The 22,468-nt window shown below is 43.4% G+C and overlaps 1 protein-coding gene across 2 annotated transcripts in view; it reads right to left on the bottom strand.

Moving 5' to 3' along the window:
• Positions 1–5,235: 5,235 nt before the first annotated feature.
• UBE2E3 (ubiquitin conjugating enzyme E2 E3) overlaps positions 5,236–22,468 on the bottom strand; it is a 107,174-nt gene continuing 89,941 nt past the window's right edge. For both annotated transcript variants that reach the window (XM_056861425.1, XM_056861424.1), the window contains exons 4-6: positions 14,958–15,090; positions 9,423–9,570; positions 5,236–5,943 (exon numbers count right to left, since the gene is read on the bottom strand). In XM_056861425.1, coding sequence (XP_056717403.1) covers positions 5,846–5,943; positions 9,423–9,570; positions 14,958–15,090 — 379 coding nt within the window. In that variant the 3' untranslated portion in view covers positions 5,236–5,845. The remainder of the gene's footprint in view (positions 5,944–9,422; positions 9,571–14,957; positions 15,091–22,468) is intronic.

The following is a 22,468-nucleotide window of genomic DNA, read 5'->3' as shown; positions in this document are numbered from 1 at the left end:
GATATTAAAAGGATGAATAAAAATGTGGATAGCCATTGTAGGAAATTTAAAATAACTGACAGGACTTACTTTCATAATTGGTGGTCTTGTAAAAAAGTCAAGAAACTCCGGATTGAAATTCATCAAGAAATGCAGAAGGTGTTAAAAGTTTGCTTTCCTCTAGACCAGTAGTTCCCAACCTTTTTTTGACCAAGGACCACTAGGACTTTTTTGTTCGGTGCAGGGACCCCAAGGTTCAAAATAAAAATTCCGAGAATTTGAAAATAAACTTTAATCATAACTGTTAGTTAAACATTAAACTTAGAATAATATTTATATATATATATTATAATAGAAAACGTTTAATTGAAAATATTAATTTATTATGGGTTTGTAACTTTGTTTCGCGGACCTTAATTTAGTTCTCGCAGACCCATGGGGGTCCATGGACCCCTGGTTGGGAACCAGTGCTCTAGACTCAGAGTCAATGTTATTGAGAATAGCACTGCCAGAATGGGAAAAAAAACAATAAGAGAACTTTTTTACTCTATGATAACAGCAGCCAGAGTCGTCTTGGCATCGGTGTGGAAGCAAGAAGAAATTCCAGAGATAGAAAGATGGAGAGAGAAAATGGCAAAGTATGCAGTAGTGGCTAAATTTACACACTTATTGAATAAATGTCCTTTTGGAGAGCTCAAACAGCTGGCACTGGGCTTCAAGTGTCCCTTCTTCGGACTGAAGGGAGTAGAAATCAGAAGGTCCAGATCTGGTGTGCTTTGTTCAACAACCTCTTGATGGGTGAAGGAGGAGGAGTTGGTTTATATATGATGACTTTCTTTACCACTTAAGGAAGAATCAAACTAGCTTACAATCTCCTTCCCTTTCCCTCCCCACAACAGACACCCTGTGAGGTAGGTGGGGCTGAGAGAGCTCTCAGAGAGTTGTGACTAGCCCAAGGTCACCCAGCTGGCATCATGTGTAGGAGTGGGGAAACAAATCTAGTTCACCAGATTAGCATCTGCCGTTCATGAGGAGTGGGGAATCAAACCCAGTTCTCCAGATTAGAGTCCACCACTCTTAACCACACTGGCTCTCAGCAATTTACAAGCTAGCCATGACCACAGAGTTGCCAGTTTATGAACCACTGCTCCACGTGATGGGTGGTGGAAGAAATATGGCTATTGTTATTTGCACAGTTGTGGCAGCCCAAAGAAATGACACACACCTGAATATGTGAAGCTGCCTTATAGTGAATCAGATCCTTGGTCCATCAAAACTGTCAAAGTCTGGCAGCAACTTTCCAGGATCTCAGGCAGAAGTCTTTCACATCACCTACTACCCGGAACTTTCAACTGGTGATGTTGGGGATTGAATCTGGGGCTTTCTGCATGCCAAGCAGATGCTCTACCACTGAGCCACGACCCCCCAGCATAACAACTGCAATTGTGGCAAACTTGAATCTACTTCCATGAAAAGATACCGGTTCATACCATATGTACTTCTTTGCAATCCTAGTTAGATCTTTATCAATCAGGGTCATCTTTATTCTGGGCCAGCAGCTGTATGAGCCAACCAAAGGGCACAGAGCCAGTGTGGTGTAGTGGTTAAGAACAATGGACTCTAATCTGGAGAACCGAGTTTGATTCCCCACTCCTCCACATGAGCGGCAGACTCTAATCTGGTGAACTGGGTTGGTTTCCTCACTCCTCCACATGAAGCCAGCTGGGTGACCTTGAGCTAGTCACAACTCTCTCTGAACTCTCTCAGCCTCACCTACCTCACAAGGTGTCTGTTGTGGGGAAAGTGAGGGAATGAGATTGTAAGCCAGTTTGATTCTCCTTAAAAGGTAGAGAAAGTCGGCATATAAAAACCTACTCTTCTTCTTCTTGACATCTCTCAATCATCTCGATTAATTGTGACTCTTGCATATAGCTAAGCACCAATATCACCTATAGATATCTGAACTTCTCATTATACAATCAGCATAGATGTTTTCTAGGCAACAGGGAGATGAAGCTGTTACCTCTCTTCCGGTGTTGCCCCCATGGTACCTCAGATGAGGCATGTTGATAGGCTTCTGCTTCCATTTGGATTCACTATTTAAAAACAAGGCACAGAGACCGGTGGCCTAAACATCATAGGTGAGAAGATTTCCTCGCAAACCCCAAAGAAACAGGCACACATTTTCATTTAACAACTAATCAATTTATTTAACAATACAAATTCTTTCTACTGCTTGGTGTAAGCAGAGAAAAGTTGAGGAACAAAAAATTAACTTTTTAAGTTTAGATGTTTACACACAAAAAGAACCCCAATCTCTTACTTCAGTAAATATAAAATTTACAGACCGGAAAAAAAAACTACATTAAAAAGAACAAGGTTGTGACAAACCAATGATAGGAAGGGGAATTCATAATCAATCGAAACTTTAGTAAAGGTGGTAATGAGGGGCAGTATTGAGAAGGCATCCCACTTATATACCAAGGTTTCTGAAATTTCGAGGTGCAATATGAAACTAAGTACATTAAAAACAAGAATAAGAGCTTTAATTATACTATATATATTGTGATATAAATATTTGAAAGCTTTGTAGGTCACATATTTAATATGTGAAATATACATTTTTGCCCCTTAGTGTAAATTTATGTGTTCAAAGGATTGCATGCATTTTATGGCATAGGGTAACCAGCAAGGTCTTTGGAGTCTGCCTCCACTATTGAATAACCTGGAAGTTGTCATTTCTCAATCCCTATAGAAGCAAATCTATAAAGCATGTACACAGCATAATGTCTGCTCATTCCAACAGATCCAGCAAGACACATTAATATTAAAGACATTAATGTCATCCACCAACGGTGGCACAGCAGCCATGCTCTACAGATGGCACCTCTACTTTTCTAGGTGCCCCTTATCCCTTCATGACAAAACCAGATGTAGGCCTGCTTCTCCCAAAGATGGTCAACATATGCCTGGGCTGTACCGCTTCAGACAGCCTGTGAGTGTTCACACAATGAACAATCACTGAAAAATATTTCTACACCATGAAAACAGGTCAGGAGAAGGCTAGAACACTTCTGCCTGACCTCGTTTTCTATGCAGGGGGACTCTTTTTTATGGAGGAGCATTTGGTCATGGGAGAACTCCGCAGCCTGATGCAGCCCAGCTTCAACTTCCCTACTTCAGTGACAACTCGTGAGAAACAAGGTATATAATGGATTGTTTTCTCTACCAGACAGGACCCATATTTTCATTGGGGTGGATCCTACTCCCATCCTACCACTCCACTCAGCAAAGTTTGAAGCCTTTCTCCAGCCTAAGGGTCTTTCCTCTGACTTAACTGGCTCTTTGATGGAGGAAGAGCCACTTATGTTGGAAGAATGCTTCAAACTCTGCTCGGTAAAACGGTAGTGTGGGGTCGGATCCACCCCAGCGACATCTATGTCAAAGTATAAAATAGAACCTGAGAAGTTAACAAACCCATTTGAAATTACGAGTGAAAATGGCTTTAGGCTTTGAGATAAAACTGGTAACTAGTTTGGACGACCTCTCAGAATATGTAGGTATAAACGTAGACTACCACTGCCCTAGATGTTATATTCTGAGACCACAGACGTTCTAGATATTGACCTAAGATATTTTGAAGCCTCTCTATTCTGACAATACTTTGATATTAAAAAATACTGAAATTCAACTATCAATTAATTTAAAGCATCAAACTGTTTGACAGTAGTGCTTACAAATGTCCAAAAATGCATAGCAGCTTTGGTGGGTTAGGACCAAATATATAACATAAGAAAACAACTAGTATGCGCTTTGTCACCATTACAGTAATAAGGAAGGAACAGCAAATAATTTGTTACAACAGATCAAGTATTCATGCCTGTGTTTTAGGCCCTATTCATACAGTACTTTGCTGGGTGGATATCTTGCATTGGTAATATAGGGATGCTTTGATCATGTGGGCTGATCCCATGGATAAGCTGCATGGTAGTGTCAAGTTATCTAAATTGGAGGGGGGGAAATGTCCGTATGGAAAGTATTTATATGATCTAAGCTACCCCTATGATCAGAACTTTGATATTTACCTATGTAATGTTTGAGTCAATAGTGAGGGTGAGTGGATTTTGGAGGTGGCAAACATCCACAAAAAGTAATATACAAGTTGGACTTTAGTTACAGACAAAAGTGCAAGATAGTGGGAAAATTTTGTGCACAATCCCCACTGATGTTTGTGGGAACCGTATGAGTCTTTGCGGAAATCCCATTAATTTTCCTGCGGCTGACCTAGGAGACCGTCCCACTGGATTCTGCTCAAAATTATTAATCAATTAAGTTTATGTTTCACTTATAAAAGTGCATTTTGTTCCAACAATGTTTTCTATCTTTCTTCAAGACAATAGTTCCAGATTAACAGGATGCTACTTATTCCCATCGGAGATAACCTGGTAAAAAGAGCATGCAACCATGCTGCTTTGGAAGACTGTTTAACGTGATTGGAAAGGTTGTGAATGTAAACCTCAATTTAAATTTAAATCTCACTGAACTGCCTGCAACCTGATACAAGTCAAGAAAATGTTGGCAAAATCCATAGCAACTTTTATGGAAACAAAATCCAGCCTACAGGTTGGAGGCCTTAGCTTAAGGTAGAAGAAGCCCAAGGGAGAATCAGAAACCCATGTAGGTGGGTTATTCATTCAAATGGGACTTGTCATGAAGTCAAATGGGATTTGTCCTGACCTCCCCGCACCCCGGCAACCATATTGGCCTGTCAACATCTGGGGACTATGGATGATTAATCACTGTGTGAAGTGGTTGTCTATGTTGTCCTTCCAAAAGTGGTGGAGAATCTGACCACTCGCTTTCACTTCCCTGGATCTATGATCAGGGGCAAAAACACGGTAAGCCTCTCCCAACCGTTTGGAAGATGATGGAAGATGGAGTGCTTAGATACGCATCTTGGCAATCGGGTCATCAGGCTCCACCCATTGCGCCAAGCAAGCGATTAAAACTCAATCACTCCTCAGCAGTTCCTCTTTCAAGTAAAATGGAGAGGCAACAATCCCCCCCCCCATTGCACAGAGGCAGGCCACAAAGGTTCCCACATTCTACAGGTTTCATGCTTAGGTCCTTCCTTCGGGATGAAGGGGTTTTGTTTTTGTTTTTTGCGGGCGACTGTATATAAACAGCTCTATACATACCTAATCTATGACTGTATGCACCAATTTTCGTTTCAAATATGAAAACAAAAAGAAGCTATTCCTTGGGGAAGGTGTTTATTGTGTTTGAGATTATACACTGGATGCTCTCTGAGCTACAAGGTGGCGGCAATAGGGGGAAAATAAAAGGAAACCCTTTCATTACAAACTGACGAAGGTTAAAGTTTAAAACAGTTTTCACAACAGCATGTACCACATATCGGAAATAGATCTGGGCTTAATACAAATGACGTAATTTTCCTAGTAATCTACAGCTACCTTTAATAACTTCATACAGATAATGAATTAGGCTAAAATGCACTATAATATTTGGTTGACTTCAGGAACGGTATCCTTAGTTACATCACAAAATACATTTTGATATCCCAAAGAAGCAAGACTTGCAAGTAGCCATTTTAAACATAACTAATCTACAGCTACAAAGTTCTACTCTTGATAGCATTTACCTTTTTTTGGGTGGAGGTTGGGGGGCAGGGGAAGGGAAGTGGGGAGAGGGAAGTAGTATCCCAATCTTCAAAAGGATAAAATCAGAGAGTAGAATCAGTATAACATATACACAGAAGTCCGTATTGTAAAGGCTATAAAGATTGCTTGCACATTGCGAAGCTGCATCCCCGCACCTTCACACTGCACAAAAGTAGTCACGTGATTTATGTCGCGTATCTCTTGGTCCACTGTCTGGCTATCCTGTCATGCTCTGCTCTGTTGGTCAGGTACTGAGTGGCTATGCTTCCCACCAGAGGATCAGCTGTAGGGGGTTGGGACATGGGAAGGAAAGAGGACGACATGTTAGGAGACATCCCAGCAAAGAAGAAATCAACATTGAAATGGTTTGTTTACCAGTACCCGCTTTCTTTCTCAGCTATGGAGTCACATCTGATTCCTCAGAGTATTTACCTTGACAGATCAGTTCACACGGTAATATATTTTTTCCTGGGCTGGACCACTGCAGGTGAGGGCAGAGGTTTTTTTTTAAATAAATTAAGATTTATTGAACTACGACACCAGCAAAAGAGACAGAAAAGAAACAAAAACATACCAAACAAGTACTCTTGTCAAAGGGTTTACCCATTACTTACTGCTTGAGCATCAAAAACAAGAATATCAGTACTCTAACTCTACTTCAAACGATTCTGTTGCCTGTTCCATCCTCTGTACAACTCCTGACTATTAAGAGTCTAATTGGGGTTCATTCCTTTTTTTGGTTGTAAGTCGCTGATTTCACCAAGATGCGGATCTCTTTTATTTTACTTTCAACAGCCAGTCTTGAATCTCTGACATTTTTTAAATTTCTGTTTCCTGACAAAGCCCAATCTGCGGTACTAAAAATCTAGCCCTTCTCACCACAGACGGCAATTTACAGCAGCTTCCAAAGCCATCTAAAGCTAGCAACTAGACATGACATTTGAAAGTTTCACAATATTTGAAACTGCCTTTCCCCACATTCATAAATAAAAACTGCCATCCATCCATGGTATATGTTTTATTAGGGCCAGAGGACATACAGCAGCGTGCGAGTTCACCACACTTTTGAGTTCACCACACTTTTGAGTTCACCACAACTTTTCTTTAGGTTGGATTTTACCCCCACCAAAACCTGTTTTTTTGTTTAAGTCCTGTTAAAGCCTGCATTGTGTGTTAGATGAAGAACAGGTTCAAGGTAGCTAGTTTCAAGTTACTCCAGACAAGAGCAATAAAATGGTTACACTTCCAATGAATAAATGGAAGTCCAATGAATGTTTCTGATCTCTCTTCTAAACCAGTAAAATCACTAGAAATCACTTTAAAGTCACTGTAAACTCTGGAGATTTACTTGAAAGCTCATGCACTGTTATATGTTACTGGGTTGGCCCTAATGAAAAGTATTACATGGATTGTGCCCCTTGGCTTTTGCAATCTACTAATTTTGGACCAACATGGCTATATACTACTTCTTTCCATTTGGAAAGAACAGTTTCACGGTGACTGAGGTACTGGGGCCAAGCAGGGGTATTCCTCACTTCTTCTGGCAAACTGTTCCAGACATTTCCTCCAAACCTACAGATTTTAAAGAGGGATCTAACAGTAGGAGAGTCTGACTGGACCTGACATGTACACAGGTTCTTCTTGGGAGAAGGTAGGTCAAGAAGAAGGAGGAGAAGGAAAAGAAGTTTATCTTTATATCTTGATTTTCTCTACCTTAAGGAGTCTCAAACCGGCTTACAATCACCTTCCCTTCCCCTCCCAACAACAGACACCATGTGAGGTAGGTGGGGCTAAGAGGGTTCAAACAGAACTGTGACTAGCCCAAGGTCACCATCTGGCTTTGTGTGTAGGAGTGGGGAAACAAATCCAGTTCACCAGATTAGTGTCCACCACTCATGTGGAGGAGTGGGGAATCAAACTCCGTTCTCCAGAGTCCACCGATCTAAACCAATACACCACGCTGGCTCTCTATACCATGCATAGGGATTCCCCCAAACACTCCCCCCCCATCAAGAGCATTCAAACTGGGCCCTCCTGACACTGTCTGATTTGGTACAGTCCAGGAACACAGTTCCTCTGTAATGGGCTATTCAGTGCTGATTTCAGTGGATCTTATTTTTGAGTTAAGTATGCTCAAAACCACAGCCTCAGACACACACAAGACATCTTACGAAGGAGACAAAGCACAAAGCAGAATTCCATACAGAGGCATTTCAGTCAATTTGGGTTCTTTTTTATGTTGGAACAATTGGATTTGTTTGAAAGCGTGCAAAGAGCGATGTTAAGTAATTCCCCGCAGCCAGAACAAGACAAAAGCCAATGGGCAGGCCTGGACTGTGTTGTTCTTGGCAAAAATGACAATGTCCGATTTCACATGTTGACAATTACAGCAGCAGTAATAATGTGTCTAACAGAATGGGAAACATTTGATCAACATTTCAGCTTTTCACTTTAAGGTATTTCAACCAATTTTCCAACTAGTAGTTGCTTCAAAATATTTGCCTGGAACAGTATTTTCAGTGTTCAAGTTAGAAAACCAGTGACCCATACTTTATGCCCAGAAGATGGCCAAGGTGCCCTCCCTCTCATGATCTGCCTAAGGTTATGAGATATCTTGGAGATGGGACCCAAGTCTAAACACAAAATTCATTTATGTTTTATATATGTTTTATGTATACTTGACACACATAGCCTGAATGTAATTTTAAACAATGTTTTTAATAATTTTGTGTACATTGAACCATCAATGGTGCTGCTGAGGGGCCTGTGAGGAATGCCTGTGTGCCGGCTCAAAAGGTCTGGTTTTCAGATCAGTCCATATATCGGATGTCCAGATAAGGGGTACTCAACCTGTATCTGAATTCCTGTGTCAAAAAAAAAAAATCTCCTCACATGTTGGACATGGAACACACTGGAGAGAAGAGCTTTGCCTTTCTGATCGAAAAGCCCTTTGGTAAATTGCTGAAAGATACACAGTTAATGAGATATGGGTATGTGTGCGCAGTCTGTCCCAGAAAGAAAATTCCAAGTGGTCACCGGTTGTACTTGGGCCCAGTGGGTTGCATCAAGACTAAAATTTACTATCAGAAGGGGGAAAGGAATTTTCACCAGTTCCGCTTCCCGTAGCAGACCGCCCGCTCATGTCATTCCTCGGGGTGTCCTAGCCCCTAGGTGTAGTATTTTGTGGAGATCAGCAGGCTGCAGTGTCTGTGTGTGTGTGTGTGGGGGGGGAGGGAGGCAGCAAAATCCCACCCCACTGATGCAAAATTTATTTGGGATTAAACTCAGAAACCATACTGTGTCTGGGGGGAAGGGGTGGCGGCCCTGTTTTATGGCCCTCCTTCCTGATAAGCCTCAAGTCAGTCAAGCTGGCTATTAGGTGTACTGATGCATCCTTTATTGATATTGGTGCTGAGGGTATAATCTGCTAATAGCTTCTCTATCAAGAGTGACTCAACAGCTGGCCGGCCACAGTACCTGAGTATCCAGAGGCTTAAAGACAACCTGAACAAAAGGATCCATTTCCAGACTGCGCTGTGTCAAACAACCAGCCTTTTCATCACGAATGCATCATCTCCCCTGTGTTGGATCCCATGCATTTATTGTATTTCTGTATGTCTTACACAGTCAGTACACTATGAGCAATTTTTAAAAATGTATAGGAATAGATGTAGGAATAGGCACTGGTATAGGAATTGGTTTGGCTTTCCTAGCCGTACAATTAGTAATGCCGAAAAGGAGAAGAAAGAATCACTTCCTTACCAGGATTGCAGTCTGTCAAGAGGGAACAAATAGACAGCAAAACCTTTGAAATAGTCAAAGCCGGGCTCCAGTTGTCTTTCAGAATATCCAGACAGATGACTCCCTGACTGTTGATGTTGCAGTGATAGATCCTGGTACGGAAAGTAACCTAAAAAGGAGCAGGGGGGTGAGAGGAGGAAAGCATTCACACCCTTCGTACATTGGTTGTTACCATTTGAAACCTGCTGGGAATTATTCGCCCTTTGTTGGGAGAATGTTTCCACAGAGACTTTTCGTTTCTGTCACTCATTGTGTAAGACTCGTCTGAAAAGTGGTCCTCCTACCCGAATCAGCTGCCTTATTCATGGTTGTCGTGTACATCTCAAACTTTAGAGCTTTGTTGTGGCTTTTCCTGGCAAGCTAACAGCATTGTACTCCTGATTTTGGGGGTGGGGAGCAAAACATGGGAATAGTTCACATTTTCGTTCTGGAGTCGGAAAACACAATCAGATGTCTAGCTGGCATTTCTTTTCAAGTCAGGACCACAATGGTCGCGTACTGTCTACCCTGCCCTACAAAGATATTAGAATAATCGTCAGTCAATGTGAAATGACTTCTAACAATGTGTCGGCACAGAAAAATTCAGCAGAATGTGAATTCATGGGTGGTCTCGCGGAGTGGTGACAGGGCACGCATCAGCATACTGCGAGCAGGGGCAGCTGCAGAGGCCCAGGTCTTCTGGAGAAGCTGGCTGCCCACCCCTGCTGCCCACCTGCTTGCTTGTGAGCCCTTTTGTACATGCTGCCCAGTACTGCTGAAGGAAGGGTGCGCGGTCCCAAGCCACATAGGGCTTCATACACATACACCCACACACACAGACACATTCCAGTGCTGGGAACGGAAAGGAATAATAGAATCATAGAGTTGGAAGGGACCACCAGGGTCATCTAGTCCAACCCCCTGCACAATGCAGGAAATTCACAACTACCTCCCTCCTACACCCCCAGTGACCCCTACTCCATGCCCAGAAGATGGCCAAGATGCCCTCCCTCTCATGATCTGCCTAAGGTCATAGAATCAGCATTGCTGACAAATGACCATCTAGCCTCTGCTTAAAAACTTCCAGGGAAGGAGAGCTCACCACCTCCCGAGGAGGTGGAGGAGGAGGCTACTGAAAGACATCAGTGAGGTTAGGGGTGAAGCAGTGAGGATCCAGAGAACTGTATGGTTAGCTTTGGAGACTGATAAAGTTTTCGAACCACCATGCTATGTCCCACTGCAAACACCTTTGAAACAGGTGAGATTTTCAAAAGATAAAAAAGTCAAAGATCCTCCTGGCCATCCCTGAGCCCTTGGGTGTGCCTAAAACTGATCTCTGGATCCCAGCCAAATGACACAACTTGTTAGAGAAGGCATTATACAGAACCACCACCCCACCCCTTTATCCCTTGATGCTAACAGCGTGAGGTTCAACAGATTTAATTTATTTGTTCAATAGCAAGTTTTGAATCTTCTTCATTAGGCATCTGCTACACAGCTTCAATTTTTAAACAAACATTTATGCTGGCAAAAAACTAAATCTATATCATATGAGCAACCACATGCAATTTTAGTTGACGCTCGGGACAATTTTATGGATTAGATTTGGCACGCCCTTCAGAAAAAAAAAGTGGCAGACCATTCAGTGACAGGTGTACAGTTTTTGAAACGATAATTGATCCCAATGTTGCATTTTCATTGGGAACACTACCAGTATTGAGACAGGAATTCCTGTGCCACCCAAAAAGGAGGAGTTCCCAGGGTGAAGGGGAGAAGAAGCTGTCTTTCAGGAAAACCCTGCTGGCGTGGCTGCACAGGTGGCAGGGGCCGGTGGCGTGTTTGTCCCTGTGCCAGCGTAGGTGCCATCTTATTCCACGATAAGGTTGCACCTACGCTGGCGCAGGGTCACGCCGGCTCCTAAGAAGCTTCAACCCCCCACTTCAGGAATGGGCTCGCAGTCTTTTTTTTTTTTTAATGATGCTTCCATTTATTACATGTTGCAATCCAATTATTTACTTAACTGCCTAATTGTTTGCAGAATTATAACACTCCTGATGGAATTTTGACGGTTTTGACCACAGTTAGTGGAATATATGAGATAGTTTTCTGCAAACAAATGCACTCTTTCACAGCAAAACTGCAATTCAACATACACCCTATGAACAGTTTAGAACTGCTAAAAAAAAAAAATCAATGGAACAGAAATGTCTGTGACTTTGCAGCCCAACATTTCAGGAAATTTCAGATTGATATGTTGAGGAGAATTTAATAACTGCTTAGTGTGTGTTCTCTTAATCTGAGATGTTTCACAGTCTGTTCATAATAGGCTATCGCTTGAACAGCGGTCAAGGACCAACATAGCTTTCACGGTATTTCCCATAGAATCATAGAGTTGGAAGGGGCCATACAGACCATCTACTCCAACTGCCTGCTTAATGCAGAATCAGCCTAGAGCATCCCTGACAAGTGCTTGTCCAGCCTCTGCTTAAAGGCTGCCAGTGAGGGGGAGCTCACCACCTCCCTAGGTAGCTGATTCTACTGTCGAGCAACTCTTACTGTAAAAAATATTTTCCTAATATGCAGCTGGTACCTTTCTATCCGCAATTTAAACCCATTATTGCGAGTCCTATCCTCTGCTGCCATCAGGAACAGCTCCCTGCCCTCCTCTAAGTTACAGCCCTTCAAATACTTAAAGAAAGCAATCATGTCGTTCCCCCCACCACCACCGTCAACCTCCTTTTCTCCAGACTAAACATTCCCATCACTAGGGAAAAGACTGTGCAAATCCAGCTGTTTTCTATTTAAGACATGCCTTACAATAAACCTGTCCTGTGAATTCAAACCATGAAACAACTGGTTCAATTTTAATTAATCTAGAACATTATCACAATAAAAACCAGTCCTTGAATTATCTTTAAACATGTGCCGACGACTATCAAAATGCTCATGAACTGAGATCAAGAAGCCTTCTGTCTTTGCTTCTACCAGAAATGAAAATCTTCATCTTGATTCCATGTACTCACATTCGTTCCTGGGGTTGCACTCTAGCTTTACAGTCTACGAGTGCCATCCTAAACAGTTACACCCTTCTAAGCCCATTTGCTTCAATAGACTTCAACAGACTTAGAAGGGAGCACAGAGTTACTTAGTTTAAGTAAACCAAAAATGAAGCTTAATTTTTTTTTAAATCAGGCAATTTTCCTCACTTCTTTGTTCTTTTATGCCTTTTATGCCTCCTCTCCAGGGAATTTTTGTTTAGATCACTTGCCCGCTAACTCAACAGTTAGTTTCTGCTTGAGGCTGCCAAGACACTAAGGTCTAGGTTGAGATGTCTTTAAAAAACAAGCCAGGTGTCTATAAAATACTTCAAGAGTTTTTAAACCTTAGTGTATTAATAATTTCGGGTACAATTTAAGCCACTGTATGGGATGCCCATTCCACATAACAGCCAGGTGCTCTGCAGCTTGCTTGATAAAATACTTAGCTGGCTGAGGTCTGGTGGAAAGGGGGAATTACAGGCCTTGAGGGAATCCCCTCCTGTGTGACTGCAGAAGGATGGATCACAATATCTCCCCCTACTTCCCCCAAGTAAGGAAAAGCTGGAACATGACAACACATGAAGCTACCTCATATTAAATCAGACCATTGGTCCATTAAGGTCAATATTGTCTACTAGGCTTGACAGTCAGCAGCTTGACAGGGCCTTCAGCAGAAGACTTTCATAACACCTACTACCTTAACTTTTAAGCTGGAGATTATGGGGACTTAACCTACGAGGAAAGGCTGAGGGACTTGGGAATGTTTAGTCTGGAGAAGAGGAGTTTGAGGGGAAACATGATTGCTCTTGTCCAGAGACAGCCTGCACCCCGGGCTGTCCAGGACTCCCCCACCATCCCAGTAACCCAAATCCTCCTCAGAGAAGGGAGACACCCGGGAACCCAAAACCTGGAACGGACGCTCCCTTACCCGGGGGGATAACTTTGTCCACAGGCCTCGGGACACAGACGGGGTCCAGTGGCCGATACGGCCGAACAGATGGACCTCCACGGGATGGAGGAGAGGGGAAGCGGGCCGACAAGTCCAGCGAGGGGGAAGACGGAGAAGCAGAACGGAGGCAAAGAGACGCCTGCTGTCAGAGACGCGGCGGCACGCTGCCGCTCACTGCCTGTAACCCCGCCGCCCAGCTGAGAGGCGGGTGGGCCCGTCCGGGGTGCGGTTGCGCCTGCACCATTCCGGAGATCCAGCCGGTTGCGAGGGGGCGGGAAAATGTGGCCCTAATAAGGCCTCGGGGGGTGGGGCTAGTGGGAAGGGGCCGGGAGCCAGGCCTATAAGACAGGCCAGTTGAGCGGAGGCCGAGGAGGAGCACAGTCAGAGGTCCTATTGCTGAACAAAAGCAGAGTGATCCTGGCTTCTTCTGAGGGAGAGGGCGATTCGGACTCTCCCTCGGAATGGTCTGAGGCCGAGGAGGCTCCCTTGGCTCAACCCTTCCAAGCTTCAGAGGAAAAGAGGGCGGTTCCCCTAGAGGCCGCCAGCACTACAGCTCTCTTTTAAGTATTTGAAGAGCTGTCACTTAGAGGAGGGCAGGGAGCTGTTCCTATTGGCAGCAGAGGATAGGACTCGCAATAATAGGTTTAAATTATGGCCAGAAAGGTACTGGCTGCATAATAGGACTTTTTTTTTAATAGTACGAATAGTTCAACAGTGGAATCAGCTTCCTGGGGAGGTGGTGAGCTCCCCCTCACTGGCAGTCTTTAAGTAGAGGTTGGACAAACATTTGTCAGGGGTGCTCTAGGCTGATCCTGCATTGAGCAGGGGGTTGGACTAGATGGCCTGTATGGCCCCTTCCAACTCTAGGATTTTTTAATTCTATGATTCTAACCTGGGACCTTCAGCATGCTAAGCAGACGCCCTACCAATGAGCCACAGCCCCTCCCCTCTGATAAAACTGTTAGTTGCTGTCACCCTAGTACAAAATTCCCTTTTTCTCCCTTCAGATGAGAGCAACTTCTAAATGTAGTTCTGTGGTACACTGAATGTGTCCGAATGTGTATTTGTGGGAGACCCATTCTAGCCTGCCCTGACCTGGATAGCCCAGGCTAGCCCTACCTCGTCAGATCTCGGAAGCTAAGCTGGGACAGTCCTGGTTAGTATTTGGATGGGAGACCACCAATGAAGTCCAGGGTTGTGACACAAAGGCAGGCAATGGCAAACCACCTCAGAATGTCTCTTGCCTTGAAAACCCTACGGGGTCACCATAAGTCAGCTACGACTTAACGGCACTTGCCATCACCACCATTATAGCCTGGGACAGTTTCTCCTCCACCAGTGGTCCTGGGCTGAGCACAACATTTGAAATGGTGTAGATGGAAGAATGTTCTCCTGTCATCGTTTTCCCGACTGCCAGCCTGCAAGTAAGTGGCTCTTTGCTCTCCTTCAGAAGGGTAAGACCCTTAATATACATACACAGAGAGCCCTTTTGAAGATCAGCCATTCTGAAAATTATATACACAGTCTTACCTTTGGTGGTTTAAATGGATAATCAGATGAAAACGTGATATCCAGGAAAAAGACACCACCTTCATATACAGAACCCGGGGGACCGAGGATAGTAGATCTCCATTCATAAATGTTATCACCTTTAGGGCCGGCACTATTGAAATAAGAGAGAGGGGAGGAGAGAGAGAGGAAAAAAGAGTGACTGGGATGCTTTGCAAACATTGTCAATGGTTACACTTGATTTAATTCTCCTGAATACCATTTGTTGCTGATGCAAGATTTGGCTTTTTGTATGCGTCTGCTATGAATGAAGAAACGGCACATCGACTGAGTGGCTGTCACATCGTTCAACACAAGGCCCATCTTTGTCGTTTGTAATATTTAGTTGTGAGGCCTTTTGTCTTGGGCCCTTTCCAGTGCGTGGGACATGAATAAGAAAGAATTATACGATTCCATGACTGGAGCTACAAAGAGTTTGACACGCTTCATCCATCTCTTGGTCTCTGTTTTACCCTAGGCTTCTTTTCAGGAGCTTAGGGCCACGTCTGTGAGTTTACCTCAGCCAACTAAGAGAGACAGAAAGAGACTTGTCCAAGGTTACCCCCTGAAGCTTCGAGGCAGAGTGAGGATTTGAACCGGGGTCTCCCCAGGCCTATCCCACACTCTATCTTCTATGTACCAGTAAAACTTCAGAATGAAGATGTGGAGAACGGCTGCCATTCTGAAGCTACAATTCTGCAGAACGTAACATGATCTGATCTGGTAACGGCACTGAGAATATACGCAGGCCATTTTGGTGCCCTACTGCCAGTATCATAGAATCATAGAGTTGGAAGGGACCACCAGGGTCATCTAGTCCAACCCCCTGCACAATGCAGGAAATTCACAACTACCTCCCCACACACCCCCAGTGACCCCTACTCCATGCCCAGAAGATGACCAAGGTGCCCTCCCTCTCATGATCTGCCTAAGGTCATAGAATCAGCATTGCTGACAGATGGCCATCTAGCCTCTGCTTAAAAACCTCCAGGGAAGCTTATCACCTCCTGAGGTGGTTGGTGGAAGCTGCCTTACACTTAAGCATTCGTCTATCAAGGCTAGTCATTTCTCCTCTGACTCTCCAGGGTCTCAGGCTGAAGTCTTTCACACCACTTATTACCTAATCCTTTTAACTGGAGATGCCAGACACTGTACCCGAGATCTTTTGTACACAAAGCTTTATCGTTGATCCACAGTCCACTTCCATAGCCACAGTCTCACTCAAAGTCCCATAGCTAAGTCTCACAGTTGGTCTGGACCCAACCATCACTGAATATTTGCTCTATCGCTATGCCGTAGCAATCATTTGTAACCGGCTTGGAAAATCCAGTTGCAAATTACTGCTGCCCTGCAAGGATAGCACAGTGTCGAATGATGTGTGGGTCCAGCTTCGGTCATTTTTATCGTTTGGAACCATTCAAAGTACCCTCAGATGCTAATCTGAAGGGTGAATTACCAGAAAGCAGAAGCAATTATACCAAAGTGAAGGTAAACACGCCACCTTGGACACACAAAGGCTAATGTTGACGGAAAAAAATGACTTCTTTATACACTTGTCTGTGTAAATATTGAGAAAAGGATCTAGTGTGGGATTGTTACTAAAAGAATTTTTACATTTGTTTATCTATCTGAGAGAATAATGTCTTCTTTTATCTCCCTTATTTTTAGGCTTTGGTGCAGAAACAAATTTTGACAAGATACATCACACCTCCAAGTAACCATTTTATGATAAGGCCCTTTAAAGAGTGCTTATCACAGATCTGATACAGAACCATCACGGAAGCCTTATGAAACTCCCTGTTTACACACATTCTTATTTTATTTTTTTAAACAAAGCTGTTTCACAGCTATGGAATTCAAATGCGTCTGTTCCAAGAGGGATTTAGGTAAGCTCCAGTGAACGGTAGCATTGACAGTCATGTGGAAACAGTAAAATACAGAACGCCAAGAAAGATATTTTTTTTCACACCTGGAGGAGGCAGGAAGACAAAATCCTCTATAATGTAGGCAGGGAAGGAGGGAAGAAATGAGACAAAAAAATTCACAAGGGGGACTTAACGCATCCTTCTTTTCTAGTTTATTCTGTATACATCTTCCAGATGGATGTTGTGAGGGCTGGGGCTCAGTGGTAGGCCATGTGCATTGCAAGCAGACGGTCGTGGGTTTGATCCCTGAAATCTCCAATTAAAAGGTAGTGTTGGATTAAGAACTGGGAGCACCATGGGTGCTCACCATAACATTTACTGGTTCATAGCATCATACAGTTGGAAGGGACCATACAGGCCATCTAGTCCAACCCCCTGACAATGCAGGATCAGCCTAGAGCATCCCTGACAAGTGTTTGTCCAGCCTCTGCTGAAAGAGCTCACCACCTCCCTAGGTAGCCGATTCTACTTACTGTAAAAAAATTTTTTCCTAATATCCAGCCGGTATCTTTCCGCCTGCAATTTAAATCCATTATTGTGAGTCCTATCCTCTGCTGTCAACAGGAACAGCTCCCTACCCTCCTCTAGCTGACCGCCCTTCAAATACTTAAAGAGAGCAATCATGTCCCTCTTCAACCTCTTCTTCTCCAGACTAAACATTCCCATCTCCCTCAGCCTTTCCACATAGGGCTTGGTCTCCAGGCCCCTGATCATCCTCATCGCTCTCCTCTGCAACGAGTGGTGAACCACTCATTCTCTTTCAGCCTAACAAACCTCACAGCAGTATTGTGAAGCAAGGAGAACCATGTTTGAGAACATTCAAATTTTAATTTCAGCTTTTGTATATTCCTTTAAACATATTATGCCAATAAAGGTATTTGTATTTGAACCATGTTCCCTGAGCTCTTTAAAGGCAGAGTAGGATAAAAAAAAATTGCCTCATAAACACAGCAGACCTTGGGGGAGACATTCTTCTCCGCCTTGGGCTTCTGTCAGGCAGGGTAGACAACACTGACCTAGATAGACCCATCAGTCCAGCTCAGTATATGGCACCTTATGGGCCCATAAGAAGATCTCTACTGAATCAGACCAGTGGTCCATCGGTTCCAGCATCCTGTTTCACACAGTACCCAAGAGTTGCTTTGGAGGGCCAACAAACAGGTATAAAGGCCAAGGATTTCCTCCGATGCTGCCTCCTAGCACTGGTATTTCAAGACTTGCTTCCTCCGTATATGATGGGTCCCTTCATTCACCATGGCTAGTAGGTGTTCATGGACCTCTTCTCCATGAATCTAACTCCCTTTTAATGAATCTAACTCCCTTTTAATGAATCTAACTCCCTTTTAAAACCATTTATGCTATGTCCACTGGCAGTGAATTCCACAATTTAATTACTCCTCCGTGGATCTTTAATAATATTAAGACTATACATTGAAACACAGCTGGTAATACTTAAAAACCCTCAACAGGGCTTTTAAATTCTTCGTTTCATTTACAAATGTCAGGGGAGCTAAGATCTGTGCACCTCTGTAAGGAGAGACAGCGGGGCTTGCAAGCGCTTCACCAAGATCTGCGAAGACAGTCTAGCATGTCTATTTTACCCATATTTGCTATAGGATCAAAAACAGCATCGGAAATAAAAAGGATGAAAAAATATTTAAAGCCCATGTGGAGGCCATCGGGTGTTCCAATTAACTCCTGACACCCATTAAGCATATATCATTTAATTAGCATTAGACCTGGAAATCAAATTTCTCTGGAACAATTCAATTTTGGCACAGGTTTCCCTAATAGCTATTTTATAGCTTAATGCAGAGGTTGTGGTCCTATATCATCTGCCGGCTACCTTTCTTTCAAACACCTCTAATAGCTAGGCGCAATTCAATCAGTTTAATGAAACAGCTGAATTGGCTTAGCAACATATTTCAGCCAAATTAATCAGTCACAATTAAGGCTACAGCTTCTAGCTGTGTGCCAAACTACCTGGTAATCACTCAAAGATTCAGAACGAGGGCATCTATCAGTTGAATAGTCAAGCATCTAAGAGAAATAACTCCCAGGTTACTATTTACTATCATCCGCTACATTACTATTAGTGCCACTTAAAATTACAAAGGTGGCTCAGATAGGGGAGATCCTACTGTAAAATTTCTGACATTTTGACCCTGTAGACGTTATGGAGGGCAGAAGCATTAACATTTGCATTAACACCCTTCCTACCTGCTCAGTGATTTTTTTTTTTGTAGGGGGGGTATCCACGTGGAAATGAGGTGTTGGAAGGAGTTGTATCACACAATAGCCTCTGATGCTGTGAAGCTGTATTTTTTAATACTATGTTTCAGGGCATCCTTGGATAGCATAGCAAGTGATCCTTCAATAATAATAATAATAATAATAATAATAATAATAATACGAGTTCGTTTTTATATGCTGACTTTCTCTACCGCTGAAAAAAGAATCAAACCGGCTGACAATCACCTTCCCTCCCCCTCCCCACAACACACACCTGTGAGGCAGGTGGGGCTGAGTTAATACATAGTTAATACACATCCTGATACTCTGGACATCATATACAAGGTGTGAGCCGAAAGCCATGTTATATTGTACACAAAGCCACACAGAATAAAAGGCTTTTGTTTTTTCTTATCTTGAACAATGTTTGTGTCTATGTCAGGATGTGTATTGTGAAATTGAGTATGTCCACTGAGGAAGGCCTCTAAAAGGCTGAAATGTGTCTGGTCAGATTTTGGTCATGTTATAAATTAGCATCAACTGTGTATTAGTTTGTTATATTTGTAATTATTCTTTGTGCTTTTTAGGGAGCCTGTATTTTAGGCCCGGTGTTTTTAAATACAATTGGGCACGCTATACAATATATATATATATATATATATATATATATATATATATATATATATATATATATATATATATATATATATATATATATATATATATATATATTTGTTGTTACCCTTGGGTGGAAAGAACACACAGAGGGGGAATGCGGAAGAGCACCCTACAAGCAATCGCTGGAATGTGAGAATGGCGCTAAGGAGCATACAAAGTTAGGCTCAGGGTTTCCAACCTCCAGGTACTAGCTGGAGATCTCCTGCTATTACAACTGATCTCCTGCCAATAGAGATCAGTTCACCTGGTGGAAATGGCCGCTTTGCCAATTAGACTCTATGGCATTGAAGTCCTTCCCCTCATCAAACTCCTCCTCCTCAGGCTCCGCCCCAAAAACCTCCCCCCGGTGGGCAACCCTAGTTAGGCTCCTTTCTCACAATCAGGAACACTGCCTTTTCAAATGTTTGTGTTCAAGTGGATGAAGCTTATATGCATATGGTTTATACGCACGTCAAAGCCTTACTTAAATTCCGGTGATCAGGCAATAGGGGAAGGAGAGGCTAACACAAGTCCTGCTCTCCCAGTGCATGTGTTCCTTTCACCCTGACTGTGCAGTACAATGGTTAGAGGGCTGGACTCAGGAGACCTGGATTCTAATATGAAGCTGATTGAGGAATCTTGGCCGAATCCTACCTCACGGGATGGAGGGCAAAAAGGAGTAGGGAAGAAGGACCATTATGCCCGAATTCCTTGAAGGAAGGGTAAGACAGAAATGAAACGAGAAGGCCCTCTCCTGGATTGCCACCTGCCTAGTCTCAGAAAGTGGGGGCCTCCAAAGCAGGGCCTCCAAAGATGATCACAGCGTTTGGGCAGATTCATAAGGGCGGGTTCATAAGTCTTTCAAGTATGTTGGTCCCAAACCGTATAGGGCTTTGAAGGTCAAGCCCAACCCCTTGACTTGCACCCAGAAACCAACTAGAAGCCAGTGTAGATGAACCAAGACTGGAGTGATATGGTCCCTACAACCCACTCCCATCAATATCCTGGCTGCAGCATTCTGCACCAAAATCTGTCTAAAATTCCACCTATTGCAATATCCGTCATGCCTCATTTGGAAATTTAATTCTGTAAGCGAATTATGGGTGATATGAAAGCCTGTTTTAAAGAAGGAATTGTTTGGAGAAGAGATGGTCCCTGTTTATATGATATTAGAAATTAAGAAAGAGGTACATCTAGGCCAATGGTTCCCAAACTTTTTGGGCCACTGCCCCCTTGGTTCCACAAACTCAACCCCAGTGCCCCCTACCCTATCCAACAACACAGTTGAAGGGGCCCACCTTTAACGCCTCCTGCTGCCCCCTAACCTCTCAGTGCCCCCCTAGGAAATCCCACTGCCCCCCAGGGGGTGGTACTGCCCACTTTGGGAACCACTGATCTAGACTATTTCCCTCAGGATATACAGCTGCCTTCTAGAAGATCAGAGTCAGCCATATTTGTTGGAGGGTTGGCTAATTAGAGGTAAGGTTGGATGGCTGAGAGTAAAATGAATGGTAATGTATATTTGATGTGTAACAGTGCATTCCTAAGGAGAGTTACTCCAGTCTACGCTCACTGAAATGAATGGGCTTAGACTGGTGTAACTCTCCTTAGGAATGCACTGTTAGTTTGAGAAACTTTATATTACGTATAGTGTGTGTGTGTGTGTTAAGTGCTGTCAAGTCGCTTCCGACTCATGGCGACCCTATGAATGAAAGTCCTCCAGCCTTGCTCAGATCTTGCAAATTGAAGGCTGTGGCTTCCTTTATTGAGTCAATCCATCTATTGTTGGGTCTTCCTCTTTTCCTGCTGCCCCCAACTTTTCCTATCATAACGGTCTTTTCCAGTGACTCTTGTCGTCTCATGACCAAAATACGATAGCCTCAGTTTAGTCATTTTAGCTTCTAGGGTCAGTTCAGGCTTGATTTGATCTATAACCCACTGATTTGTTTTTTTGGCAGTCCACGGAATTACATATAGTACAGGCACCTAATTCAAAAAGTTCATTTTGGGTATCACTTCCCAGACTGGGGCATGAGTAGGATTGCCTGGAGATCTCCCACTATTGCAAATGATTTATAGATGACCAAGATCAGTTCCCCTGGAGAAAATGGCTGTTTTAGAGGGTGGACGTTATGGCACTGTACCCTGCTGAAGTCCCACCCCTCCCCAAACCCTGCATTCCCCAGGCTCCATTCCCCCCAAATCTTGAGGTATTTCCCAATCCACAGCTAGCAACCCTAGGCATGAGCAAAGATTATTAGACCACCCCGTTCCAGACAGGTTAATGCGAAATGGCCTATTAAATGTTTGCCAGCTGTATTTCATCTTTAACAATTAGACTCAAAACTCAAGTACATTTTATTATCACATAATAGACGGATTACGATAACAAAGAGGGGAAAAGAAAGAGCAATTCAGCCCGTGACCTGACATAAAGTTCAGGGCTTTCCTACCCATTACTATTATGAGAGTCTGCCTGGGCCACAGATATGTGACAATTCGAGGCGATGTGAGTATGCTTATGGCTGTGGACTGAGCTCTGCCTTAGAGGGCTGCTTAAGATGCTGCCACTGATAAAGACGGAAAGCTCTACTTGCAATGTTATATAAAATGATCGCGCATGCACTCATCATTATCACTGTTGGAGCACGCCAATGTAATACTGGTTCCCTCTAATAC

Source organism: Euleptes europaea, chromosome 15, assembly GCF_029931775.1.
Source record: "Euleptes europaea isolate rEulEur1 chromosome 15, rEulEur1.hap1, whole genome shotgun sequence".
NCBI classification, from domain to species: Eukaryota; Metazoa; Chordata; class Lepidosauria; order Squamata; family Sphaerodactylidae; genus Euleptes; species Euleptes europaea.
The sequence above is the reverse complement of the archived record's forward strand: the minus strand, read 5'-3'. Positions and strand labels throughout refer to the sequence as shown.